This window comes from Polypterus senegalus, chromosome 7 (assembly GCF_016835505.1).
Source record: "Polypterus senegalus isolate Bchr_013 chromosome 7, ASM1683550v1, whole genome shotgun sequence".
NCBI lineage: Eukaryota > Metazoa > Chordata > Cladistia > Polypteriformes > Polypteridae > Polypterus > Polypterus senegalus.
In genome coordinates this window covers 6,533,854-6,548,010 of record NC_053160.1, presented here as the reverse complement: position 1 = coordinate 6,548,010, position 14,157 = coordinate 6,533,854, and the positions used below count along the sequence as shown (strand labels likewise).

The window sequence follows — 14,157 nt, the reverse complement described above, 5'->3', positions numbered from 1 at the left end:
AAACAAAAAAAAAAAAAAACTAAACAAATCACGGTTTTAGGACAGTGGGAATCTGAACATCTTTACACCACTACAAGACAGAGGCTTTATTATAAAAAATACAAATCAAAGACTTTTATAATACAGTGGTACCTTGAGATACGAGTGCCCCAATGTACAAGTTTTTTGAGATACGAGCCGTCACTTGGTCGATTTTTTTGCCTTTAGTTACGAGACAAAATTCGAAATACGAGCCATCTAAGAGCTTGTCGCCGCACATTCCGAGGAACTGACGACTGAGGAGTTGACGAAACTATAGACGCAGCAACATACGGAGGTTCTGCAGGAGATCGGTAACGCGGAGGAGGTTATCTCTTAAAGTGCGATAAAGGAAGTGTTTGCAATGTGGGAAAAAGTTTCAAACTTTAAAGAAAAGAAACACCCTGAAAAATTTACAACTGATAGTGCAGAGGCACTATTTAATGTCACTCGTCTAACGCTTGACTTTATTGAAGAGAAACCCTGAAAAACTTACAGCTGATCGCGCAGCGGCGCTATTTAATGACACTTGTCTAACTCATTTCAGAAATTCTAAAGGGGAGGACTAAACAAAGCTCCTTGGACAGGTTTCTATTGAAATGCCCTGCGAATGAAAGTGACGAAAGTGTGGCAGAAAAGAAAAAAAACTAGTGAAGAAGAAAATTAAGTTAAGCAAAAGTGAAGTGAAAGAAAAAAACATTACAATACGCTAATAGGCTTCGCCAGCATCTGTTTATTTCTTTAGATTCTCTTTTGTGTGTTAGGTTTTATTTTGTTTGTATGCAATATTTGTTCATTGTAAATCCATTTTTCTTATGTTGAAAACATTTAACAAAAAATTGGGGTGGTTTTTTGGGGGCTAGCACGAATTAATCTCATTTCAATTAATTTCAATGGGGACAATAGATTTGAGATATGAGCATTTTGACTTACGAGCTCGGTCACGGAACGAATTAAACTCGTATCTCAAGGTATCACTGTAAATCATAATAAAATCCTGCCCAATGTCCCTCACCTCCCACCTACCTCTGTTCTAGAAAAAATGTTCAGTCTTGAGGACACAGATAGCATTTCTGTAATATATAAAACCATTTTACAGTCCCTCCCTTTCAAAGATCCCAGAGGACGGTGGGAAAAGGATCTCTCACTCAACATCTCAGAAAAGGAGTGGAAGGCAGCCATGCACAGAATTCGCTTGAGTTCCTTATGCACAAAGCATATAATTTTTCAACTTAAAATTATAAATCGAGCACATCTGTCTTGTTTAAAATTGTCCAAAATGTTTCCAGGGCGAGAGCCAATCTGTAAACGTTGCAATCGAGTTCCAGCCTCACTGGGCCACATGTTCTGGGCCTGCAACAAATTAACATCATTTTGGAGCAAAATCTTTGCATGCCTATCAGACAGCCTTGGTGTTCCAGTCACTCGTAACCCATTAACAGCTGTGTTTGGTGGGTGGGTTTAAAGTGGAGAAGGACAAACACACTAATTTCCTGTACTTCACTATTAGCACACAGTCTTATCTTGCTCAACTGGAAGAATCTTAACTCACCTCTGTTAAGTCAGTGGGGAACTGATGTTCTATAGTATACTACTTCAAATTGTAAAAATAAAATCTAATTCTCACTTAAAGGATCTGTTCAAAACTTTTTGTTTAAAACCTGGCAGGATCTCATCAATAACATCTTATATACAATATAAACGTCTATGCGTGGAAGTGTGTCTGTCTGTCCAACCCAGAAGTGAGAGGTGGAATCTGGGTAAGTCTCCACCTCCCTAGGATAGGCAAGTGAGGCCAGCATGTCGGCAAAGCGAAACCTCCGAAGAAAGATGGTCACTTAGCCACTAAAGCACAAACGACCCGAGCATGTCGACAAAATGAAGCCTCCAAAGAGAGAGTCACTCGCATATCCACTATTACAGAAGCGAGGCGAGCACATCGACAAAACAGAACGTCAGAAGAACGACTAAGTTGCTTAGCCACTAATGAACGAATGATGAGAGCATGTCGGCAAAATGAAACCTCCTAGGAGTGAGATGCCAACTCCTCTGCATTTAATATGCTAATGTATTTTCCATGTTGATTGAAGGAAGGCAACATACACGTCGCCATTTAACCACAGAACTACTGGCTAGGAAGCTGACTCTCTACCGGATTGGTCAGCTTAAACAAAAGACAAGAACCTCTGAACACACACACATCAGGCCATAGCACACACCTCCACGTACATCATTACACTTGTTTACACTCAAATGAACTTGTTAAACATGTTATATCTGAAATAAAATGAAAACACCTCTTGTAATGTACCATAATCCAGGTTACGTACGAGATAGGGACTGTAGGTTTGTTCTTAAATTGAATTTGTTTTTAAGCCAGAACAGGCACATCATTTTAATAAATGCTATTGTTGACCGACTGTAACCAAGTGCTCTGCCCATGAATGATGGAGTTTCACCTCTCTCGGACCCTTTTATTATTTCTGCTTTATTTTCAATGGTGATGGTTTTTCTCTTCTTTACTGTATCACCAGCTTCACCACACGCCAGATTTGTGTTTCAGAGACATTGTTGAAGGGTGAAAACAAAAGGTTAAGATGAGCTCTTCTGCACAGCACTGGACACGCTATCACAGCAGGAAGGCACATCTGGTGTACTGACAAGAGACAACTTCCTGCAATGTAGGTAACAGTTCAAGCAGGCTTGCTATTGAGAATGAATGGGGGCAGCAAGGGGTGGTTCACCACCCGCCCACCCCACAGCCACTTCCACTTGCATACAGTATGAGCCCACCGAGATCGAACAGGGTGCAACCAAAGTCAGTCGCCCTCCACCGCCCCCATTCAACAGGTAGCCACCTGTGGCACACTACAGTGCTGCCCCCTCGCCTCTGTTCAGCCACAACCAGGTCACCGCTTGCAGCATCACCAGCTGCCCACAGAGAACGAACGGGGCAGCCTTTTTGTAGGACACTGTAAGGCTGTGTGGTGGGCAGGCAGTGAAACGCCTCCATCCTGCACACGAGCGCTTGCCACACATCCCGCCGCCCACTGCGAATGAATGGGGGAGCCGCTACACTGCGCGAGCATCATAATCACCCCCTCCAGCCACAGCTTGCAGCGTCCCCAGGCCAAAGATGATGGAGCAGCAATTACTGAGGAGCGTGAGTCGCGTCCCTCAGACAGCCCTGTTCGTAAGTCGGATGTCCATAACTTGGGGACTACCTGTATGTGAATGTCAGGTTGTATGATAGCTCAGCTGAACTTCACACTAGTATTAACACAACTAGGCACTGGCCTTTAGTCTTACATCAGAGACTTACGTAATTAGGACTATTGTTTGTGAAATGGGACATTTGAACTTGCTGTATTTTTTTTTTCATTACAATTTAAATATTTATTTATTTCCCACAGGCCTGTTTAGATCACTTTTTCTCACTCTCATAGTGCCCTAAGCTCTTCATCCATTTGTTTCCAGAAAATCTCCTCCTCTTCCTCACAGTCCACTTGAGGAGCCTGACCCTATTCTAAGCTACCTTACTGACGGGCGGGCGAAGGAGCCACCGATTCTTCCTCTGCCCAGTGCCACCACAAGCCTAGAGCCGCCCCTGAGTACTGCTGCAATAAATGATTTCATCTAAGTGAAACACATGTTTAATAACGTGCTTTAACTCCTATCATCATGAAAATGACATCACGTATACATCTCAGTATTTTAGTTATTCAGAGAGCTGTAATATCACAAATGTAATGGATTCTGTGTCCAGTTGGAGGAAGAGAGCCGGTTTAAGAAGCAAGTAGTGATTCACACACACAGAGCACATAGAAGATCACATACAAAACAAAGCATTTAACGTGCTACTTTAATTACGATGTGATTTGAGAAACTGGTTAATTAAACGATTTTAAGATGAAGTTTATGATGTTCTACTTTAATGGCAAAATAAACTACGTGATTGAAGTGGAAATGTTGAGATTGAAAATGACATTTCGTGCTTTTTCCCCACCGTGTGCCTTTTTTTCTCTGTACCCTAATAAGCTTTCATATGACACTCAGACGGTGGGCTACAACTCGACTTTTCACGGCGACTTTGATATGTGACTTCTTTTTTATTTCCGGCACCGTGCGATTTTGTGAACGTGACCTTTCAAGTTTGTCCAACACGCTATGTCACTCGATCAACTTCCTTTTGTTGATTATACCACGGTTTATTTGAACAAATGGTATGTTTTTCCTTTGCCTCCACTTGGTATTCGCTGAAATTCTTATATTTTCCCCCGTGCTTTTCCCATTGTCTTTTCACAGAAGGCTGAGTTTAAGGGCGATTTATATTGGTTTGCATATTCAAAGAGGCGTAATTCTGGGAGGAGTTGGGGCGTTACATAAAGCGCGTGCACGAGCATTAGTTTTCACGCTGATTGGAATTTATGTAGCAGAAGAACGTGGAAGTTGGAGTACGCACAGATTCCTGCATCTGCATTTTTCTGTGCGTAAGCACATTTCGGCTTTTGTGCTTACGCCATGTTATAATGCGAGTTCTACGCACGGCGTTATACATGAGGCCCCTGGAGATTTCATGATGAGTGATTCAGTTGAATTTGGAATTATATATATATATATAACACACAGTTGTGCTTGGAAGTTTGTGAACCCTTTAGAATTTTCTATATTCCTGCATAAATATGACCTAAAACATCATCAGATTTTCACTCAAGTCCTAAAAGTAGATAAAGAGAAACCAGTTAAGCAAATGAGTCAAAAATATTATACTTGGTCATTTATTTATTGAGGAAAATGAATGTGCACAACTCTCTCTCTCTCTCTCTCTCTCTCTCTCTCTCTCTCTCTCTCTCTCTATATATATATATATATATATATATATATATATATATATATATATATATATATATATATACACAGTAATTTCTCCTCAATCGCGGGAGTTACATTCCAGAACCCCCCGCAATAGGTGAAAATCCTATGTTTGTATGGTTATTTTTATATATTTTAAGCCCTAATAAATTCTCCCACACTGTTAACATTATTAGAGCCCTCTAGACATGAAATAACACCCCTTAGTCAAAAGTTTAAACTGTGCTCCATCTGTGCTCCATCACAAGACACAAGTATGCGCACCGCGATAAAGCTGCCGCAAAGAAGGGAGCAATGTGAAGGTAGTCTTTCAGCATTTTTTAGAGTAGCGTCCGTATCTTTTAGGCAAACAGCCCCTCCGTCAGGCGCAGAGCATGTCAGAGAGAGTGAGAGAGACAGAGAAAAGCAAACAATCAAGCACCACTCGGGAAGCACATCGTATATCATTGAGGAGTTAATATGTAATACGTGCTCTGATTGGGTAGCTTCTAAGCCATCCGCCAATAGCGTCCCTTGTATGAAATCAACTGGGCAAACAAACTGAGGAAGCATGTACTATAAATTAAAAGACACATTGTCCGCAGAAATCCGCGAACCAGCAAAAAATCTGTGATATATATTTAGATATGCTTACATTTGAAATCCGTGATGGAGTGAAGCCGTGAAAGTCGAAGCGCGATATAGCGAGGGATCACTGTGTGTATATATATATATATATATATATATATATATATATATATAATAGAGAGAGAGAGAGAGAGATTATCTGCATGTAGTTATATTCTCTGTTCAAGTCCTTCTGTGATAATCCTCTTTATCTCAGATACATTTCGAATGTGAGCAGCCAGTGGCTCAATGGAGAATGCAAATAGCAGTGGTGACAGGTGGCATCCTTGTCGAGTACCATTTTCTAGTTTGAATTAGTCTGAAATAGTGGTATTCATACAAACTGAGGCTTCTGGACTGGTATAGAGTACTTTGATCAATGCACATATGTTCAGTCTTAACTCAGGTTTGTGTAATGTGGTGAACATTTAGCCCCATTTAACTATATCACATGCTCTTTCTGCATTCAAAGATATTTTGAGAAAAAGCACTATACAAATGTAAAGAACTATTATTCTTAAATGCAATTTTTTTTAATCTTGTGTGCCAATTCAAGTGACATACCTGTAACCTTTTTAGCCGCACCTAACAACCCTGAGGCTCAGCTGTTTGACATACGATAAAAGTGGCAATAACGTGCGCCTATGTGTGTGTTTTTCTTATTATTTAAAAAAAAAAAAAAAGTACAATTCCTAATCTCATGCTGTGAAATTCTCCTGGATGAGCACAAACGCATTTCTAGATATGACGTCTGCTGTCTTTCTGTGGTGATGCAGTGCTATAGCGTCACCAGTCTCCGCCATTTCCATAGGTAGTTTTTGCTCATGGTTTTACCTCACGTATTTTTGTGCCTTCTGGAGTAGTTTGTCACCTGCTGTCACAAATGAGTTCAGTACTGACTTTCTCTGTACTACCGTTAATGTAAAAAAGCTTGTACCATTGGGTTTTCAGAGGTTTTATATTGAGTTAGTATGATAATATCAGTTCTTGTGGCATCCCTGCTGCTGTTGGCTATCAAAATCAATGTGTCTACCTTCAACATCACACCTTGTTCAGTATGTGCATCTACCATAGCACAAGGCTGAGTCTGTCGGTGTACTCCAGGGAGAGTTACTGGTGTGGTTAGCCTGTGTTTTTCTTTCATTTTAATATAATATTAAATATGTCACAGTCTCTGTTTAGTAAACTGCTTTGCATAGGCTGCAGTAGCACTTGAACGCTACAGTCTCTGTTTGGATCTTTTCTGTCCCTTGCCCATTTCCCTAAGCATGACACACTATAAATCCTGTGCAGCTTTATGATTCTTTACTTTGGACTTTATCAGCTAATCAGTGATGCATTTTCTTCATTTTTGCTTGCAGTTTTGCTGGATGCACTCACAAGTAATGGAACATCTGCTGGGAATGGTCCCCGCTGTCGAAAAGCCGAAGAAAGCTGTAATGGGAAAAAGTCTAAATCTGAAACTGATAACGCAACACCAAGCTCTGGAGAAGCAGCAAAGACTTTCACACAGGAACAGCTAGAAGGAGTTCAAAGGTACGGCATCTTTGGTTGCTTGATTTTAAGTTCAAGCTACGGTGGACTCAGAGAGTATTCAGACCCATTCACTTTCTGCACACTTGACTGTGTTGTATATTTAATTTTAAATTGGTTAGGTTTGTCATTTTTCCTCATAAGTGTGACAACCAATGAGCAGCCATCTGGAAGTACAACGTATACAGTGGCGTGCAAGAGTATTCAGTCCCTTTGAAGGTCATCCTAAATTTCGGCATCTGTACACACAGTTATCCATTCAGTATTTTAATGTGAGCGCTTTGGTTTGTCATGTTGTGAACCACTTATGCTGTAATAATACGTTTACAAAGTCAAAATAGGGTTAAGTTCAGGGCTTTGACGTAGCCATTCCAAAACATTTACTTTAGTGTTTTTGAGCCTTTCCAGCACTGCTTTGGCCTAATCCTTAGGAACATTGTCATGCTGAAAGATGAATGGATTTAGAAAGTGAGCAGCCAGTGGTTCAATGGAGATTGCAAATAGCAGTGGTGACAGGGGGCATCCCTGTCGAGTACCGCATTTTAGTTTGAAGTACTCTGAAGTAATGTTATTAATACAAGCTGAGGCTTCTGGACTGGTGTACAGTAGTTTGATCCATGCACAAATGTTCGGGCCAAACCCAAATTTCTTCAATGTGGTGAATAGGTAGTCCCATTCAACCGTATCAAATGCTTTTTCTGCATCCAAAGATAATTTGACTATACAAATGTAAAGAATTACTATTCTTACAAAAAAAAACCATGAAAAACAGAAATTGTGTTATCTTGTGCATGAATTCAGTCAAAATCCCTGTAACCTTTTTAGATGCATATAACACCCCCTCAAGCTCACCTATGTGACATGCGATAAAAGTGGTAGTACCAATGAGCAGTCACTTTGTAGTACAATGTGTACAGTCGTGTGCAAAAGTATTCAATCCCTTTGAAAGTCATCCTAATTTTCTGCATCTGTACACGTTTACCCATTTAGCATTTAAATGTGAACTCTTCTGCTGTAATAATACGTTTACAAAGTCAAAATAGGGTTACGTTCAGGGCTTTGACTTCAGGGCAATTCCAAAACATTTACTTTAGTGTTTTTGAGCCTTTCCAGCACCACTTTGGTATAATGCTTAGGATTATTGTCATGCTGAAAGATGAATGGATATAGAAAGTGAGCAGCCAGTGGTTCAATGGAGATTGCAAATAGCAGTGGTGACAGGGGGCATCCTTGTCGAGTACCGCATTCTAGTTTGAAGTAGTCTGAAATAATGTTATTAATACAAGCTGAGGCTTCTGGACTGGTGTACAGTAGTTTGATCCATGCACATATGTTCGGGCCAAACCTAGATTTCTTCAAAGTGGTGAATAGGTAGTACCATTCAACCGTATCAAATGCTTTTTCTGCATCCAAAGATAATTTGAGAAAAGGCACTATACAAATGTAAAGAATTATTCTAAAAAAAGAAAAAACACAAATTGTGTTATCTTGTGCACCAATTCACTCGCAATCCCTGTAACCTTTTTAGACGCATGTAACGCCCCCTGAAGCTCACCTGTGTGACATGCGATAAAAGTGGCAATACCAATAAGCAGTCACCTGGAAGTACAATGTATACAGTGGCGCGCAAAAGTATTCAATCCCTTTGAAAGTCATCCTAATTTTCTGCATCTGTGCCTACGTTTACCCATTCAATATTTAAATGTGAACTCTTATGCTGTAATAATACGTTTACAAAGTCAAAATAGGGTTAAGTTCAGGGTTTTGACTTGGCCATTCCAGAACATTCACCTTACTGTTTCTGAGCCTTTCCAAGTGTCACTTGAGGTGATGGTCACATTGAAAGATGAATCTTCTCCTGAGCCGTAGATTCATAGCAGACTGGAACAAGTTCTCCTGCAGTATTGTGTGTTATTTGTGTCCATCCATTGTCCCTTCAACTCTGACAAGATTCCCAGTCCCATCACATGAAAAGCATCCCCTTAGCACAGTGCTTCTCAAATAGTGGCTCCGTCAAGGGGGGCGCGTTTGACCTCGGGGAACATGCTTTTTTATACTTGTACTTATAACAATTTTATAGACAAATGATACTAGTTGCGCGGTGGGCGCGAGATGTTTTCTTCTTCCTAGGGGGGGCATGACAGAAAATAATTGAGAAGCACTGCTTAGCATGATGATGCTGCCACCACCATATTTCACCGCTGGTATGTTGTTAGTTTTACGCCACACATACCTTTTTGAAGTCTGACCAGAAAATTCTGTTTTGGTCTCATTTGACCATCAAACCTTCTCCCACGTTTTAACTTTCTCATGCCATATGTACTTCAATGTGACCATCTTAAGAAATGGGTTCTTTCTTGCATAGAGACCTGTTTTATGGAGCGCTCTTGAAATTGTGGACCCCTGCACCGTCACTGCAGTTTCAGCCAAAGAGCATTGCAGTCTTTTGAGAGTGACGGTTGGATTTTTATGGCGCTTTTCCACTGCATAGTACGGCACAACACGGTTCAGTTCACCTCACTTTTGGGGGGTTTTCCACTGGGAACAGTACCTGGTACCTGGTCCTTTTTTTAGTACCACCTCAGCCGAGGTACCAAGCGCGCTGAACCGTTACCAAAGCGTGACGTGTAAACTCTGCTGGTCACTGATTGGCCGGAGAAAATCGTCATTACTGCGTCTCTGGCTATTCTTTTCTTTAAAGGTACACACACGTGGAAGTTTGTGTCCCGTCTCTCCATCGCTGGACGCAGTTTGTTGCATAAGTGGATGAATGTTTCTTCAGATATTCGAAAGTTCTCCAGCCACTGAGTGTTTGTAAAACCGGGAACAATCACATCCCACCACTCTGAAGCACGGTTAAATGTCCAAACAGATGGTCTGTTGCAGCGACTTTTTTGCAAAATGTGGAAGATCTGTAATATACAGAATCAGCATTTTAATGTTACACTGGCAGTTAAGTTCATTTTATGCTTTGCAACAGTGATAAAAGTTAGCTAGTGATGTGCTTTTTTTTAGATGCTTACCCTTGCGCGTTGTCGAGCTAAAGTGTTGTCGTTGTCTGTGTGTTGTTGTAAAAGTTCCACGGTGTCACGGCAGTAGAGGCGGCGCAACTATAACGACACTTGAATAATCCCGCCCACTCTAAAGCGGTACTAAACTGCAGTCAGAACGCAAACCGAGCCGAACTGAGCCGAACCAAGGTGAGCTGTACTGAACCGTGCTGTGCCATACTATGCAGTGGAAAAGCGCCATTAGTCACCTCCTAAATCTGATGTTTAATTTTGAGGGACGGCCTGTCTGGTGCTGTGATAGACCTCCCACTTTTTGATGATGGATCCAGCAGTTTTTAATGGGACGTTCTGACTCTTCTATGTTTTCGTAGCCATTTCCTGCCTTGTGCATTTCAATGACTTTGTTTCTCACATCAGCAGAATGCTCCTTTGTCTTCATTTTTGCAGTTTTTATTTAACAAAGGGGGCTTTTGTATATCCAGAGAGATATAAACGACTCCCAAGTAGGACCAAATTATGTTTAATTATGACTGTCATTTTTGTGTTGTTTCTGATTCATTTGTCAATTGTTTAAACCTAGAGCTTCCAAAGCACAGAGATTTAAATACTTGGGCAAAAACTAACTTAGGAGATTTTCTTCTTCAGTTAAATATCTACAGAAAATGGTTTATTTGGAAATATATTGGTACAGCTAAGAGTTCACATTAAAAATTGTGAATAGATAAAGATGTGTGCAAGTATTTTGTCATGGAGAAAATTATGATGACTTTCAAGGGGATTGAATAGTTTTGCACGCCATCATATATATTGTACTGTTTCCTCGAAAATAAGACTGGGTCTTATATTAATTTTTGCTGTAAAAGATGCACTAGGGCTTATTTTCAGGGGATATCTTATATTTTATTCATGTACAACAATGTACATTTATCCAAATATAGTCCTGTCTAGGGAATCCATTCCCAGATGGGTTTATCCATTCCTGGTAATTTGGGAATCCCTCATGTCATTCCCGGGAATTCCAGGCGCCCGGGGATGACACAGTGCACGGGCATCTCACATGTGAATGGTTTTAGAATGACCAACACTTATTTTTAATAAAACTACTGCAATATGTTGACACCAATAAAAGACCAACTTTATCTACAAGCAGTTCATGCTGTCATATAAGTACATGTATCTAGTTCAGGGGTGCCCACACTTTTTCGGCTTGCCAGCTACTTTTAAAATGACCAGGTCGAAATGATCTACCTACTTTAAAAATGTTATATATATATATATATATATATATATATATATATATATTGCATAGTTTTACTGTCAAATAATGCAAAGAGTACGCGACACGTGTTTCGCCCTTTACATTGTGCCACAGCATGTGGTTCATTTATTTGACAGCATGTAGATCGAGGTAATTACATTCATGGCATTCGTAGTCTGAATCACAATCTGATTGTATGGGTGGTTACCTACCAGGTAACGCTTCTGCCGGCAAACATCCACCACACTGCCCTCTTCAGTTGTGAGAAGCAGATCATAGAATGTTGCAAAGTTTTACGTCAATTAATGCAAAGATTACGCGACACGTGTTTCGCCCTAATTCTGGGCTCATCAGGCGTACACACTCACTGCACGCCAGCGTCAGAGGCGGCCACCGCGTGGTTCGTTTATTTGACAGCATGTAGATCGGGGTAATTACATTCATGGCATTCGTAGTCTGAATCACAATCTGATTGTATGGGTGCATGTGGGATGACCAGTATGTTAGAAAGAGTATGTTAGAGATCTCAGCCTGGCCGCCCTGTATGTCAATCAAGTGGCAAATGCCATAGGAAGGATATATGATAGATTAATGTTTAAAAAAAAATTTTTTGAATGCAATGCGATCTACCCGATCAGATACTGATACACTTGTTCTAAACAACGCCCGCGCTTGCATTGCTCTGAAACACCGCCATTTCAGCTTTTACTGATGCATCCAATTTCTTGTCATCATTCTGTGATAGCAAGTTTCTTGGCACAGATAATGCGGATGCAACAGACTGACGCATTGCAATTTCAAGTTGCTGTTCATTGCTGTTGTCTGACAGACGTCAATGAAGTCTGCCCTGTCCCGGCATTCGTGAGCTGCAAAGTGCAGACTCTTCCCAGTCCACTGTGCTCAATCTTAGTGGGTGCCGGGAGACTGATGACTGCTGCTGGTTGACTGAATCAATCTGCAAAACACTACACTGTGGCCCAAAAAACCATGGCACTTAATTATTTTCAACTATAACTCTGTTATTTCTTGATCGATTTTTACACTTTTACACGCTATATATGCGAGCTTAGCTTAGTCCTGTCATCTTCTTCTGGAATATTGTCATAACTCTCCACATTCAAAGTCTGAATTGCAGCCTGAATTTCTTGCTATGCTTTTAGGATCCTCCAGTGCTTCGATGTTTGATGAAGGGTTCGATGTGGTGAAGCAAAATGCCGACATACAAATGTATGCTTATCATGTTGCTTTGATATTCAAGCGTCGTATATTCCCCAAAGTAATGACACGTGTCACAATACCGAGTGTCACAATAACGAGACATACTCAAGATAAAGATTTGGGGCAGCCACCCGTATAATCTGGTATCCCGGCTGCAAAGTCGTTCTTTTTATCAGAATATACAGCACTGAAGGGCATACAAACGAGTCCAAAACAAGACTAAGGGAAAAGGGGCAGGTTTTTAAAGGGGGAGACAGGAAGTGAGGTCATAAGGATCGAGCATGTGATCTTCAACCATTGGATCACAGCCGGACGTGACGTCAGAGGGGCCGGAGCTGGTGAGGTCGACTTCCATTGGCTCGGTCCCGGAAGTGATGTCAATAGAGCCAGGTGGACTCCCCCGGAAATGGTCTACAGGGAAGGGAGAAAAAGAGTCCGTGTACTCTACCACATCCCGGCATGCCTCCGAACTGCCTTCTCTCAAGCCCTTTAGCTGCCTCCCATGCGCACGTGTGTGACACACGTTATATTTTAAAAGTCTCACATACCATCTTCTGTGGCGTCTTTTTTTATTCATTGTTTTTGCACCATCACAATACCATCAGAATGTAGGGCGGCATATTTGAGCCACAGAGAAAAAAAAAAACCAATAAGGACATAATGAAAATGTCTCTTTTGTGATTAAAGTAGAAGTTTCAGCTTTAAACTCAAAATGTCCTCTTTAATCCCGTAGTTTACTTTATCATTAAAGTAGATCGTCGTAAATGTCATCTTAAAACCGACCCAGTTGTTAATTTTTTCATGCACTTCTGGGGCTTCCTCCTGACCTAACAGCAGCAACAAGCAGCATCGCCACACAGAACACAATACATTTATGATATTCCAGCTCTCTGCACATTTACAATTCTTTGATTTATACTTGATATCACTTTCATGATGAAATGCATGAAAATATGTATGTTACATTTTACAGATAAATCGTTAACTTTGTTTAAATAATGAATACTGTTAATTAGTGCTGGGCGATATGGAAAAATCATATATCACAATATGGATTATTTTATATCACAATAACGATATATATCACGATATACCACCCACAATAAAGTACGTTTCCAGTTATTCTCTGAAAAGTTTGACAAAAATATCTTCCAGTTATTCTCTGAAAAGTTTGACAAAAATATCATTGCATACTTTTTTTTGCAACTTTATTTTGAAGTGACATTTAACTGAACTGTCACAAAACCACAAGATGGAGTTTCTTTGCGAAAAAGTTCATTTTTATTCTTGATTATCACTTATATAAGAGATGAATAGAGTATGCATTGCATAGCGACAAGACATTATCATTCATTTGTCATAGCCTATTTAATGCAATATTTTCTTTAGTAATTGATAAAATTAGGTTAGAAACGATAGAAACGATAGAAGAGAAATAGGACGATAGACACTTTTCTATCGTCCCCACGATATATATCGTCATATCGCCCAGCACCACTGTTAATAGTTACTCATATTGGGCTGGCAGAGTGGTAGCGCTGCTGTCTCACAGGGAGTCACGTCCCTTGTGATCCCTGCCTAGAGTTCTCATGTTTTCCTGGTGGGTTTCCACAGCGTGCTTCGTTTTTCATCCAAAGACAT

The 14,157-nt window shown here is 40.5% G+C and overlaps 1 protein-coding gene across 1 annotated transcript in view; it reads left to right on the top strand.

Annotated features, from left to right (window-relative positions):
- The window catches only part of dnajb14 (DnaJ heat shock protein family (Hsp40) member B14), a 70,721-nt gene that overhangs the window by 17,918 nt on the left and 38,646 nt on the right, over positions 1–14,157 (top strand). Inside the window, exon 2 of the mRNA XM_039758196.1 lies at positions 6,858–7,032. Within this exon, the coding sequence (XP_039614130.1) occupies positions 6,858–7,032 (175 nt within the window). The remainder of the gene's footprint in view (positions 1–6,857; positions 7,033–14,157) is intronic.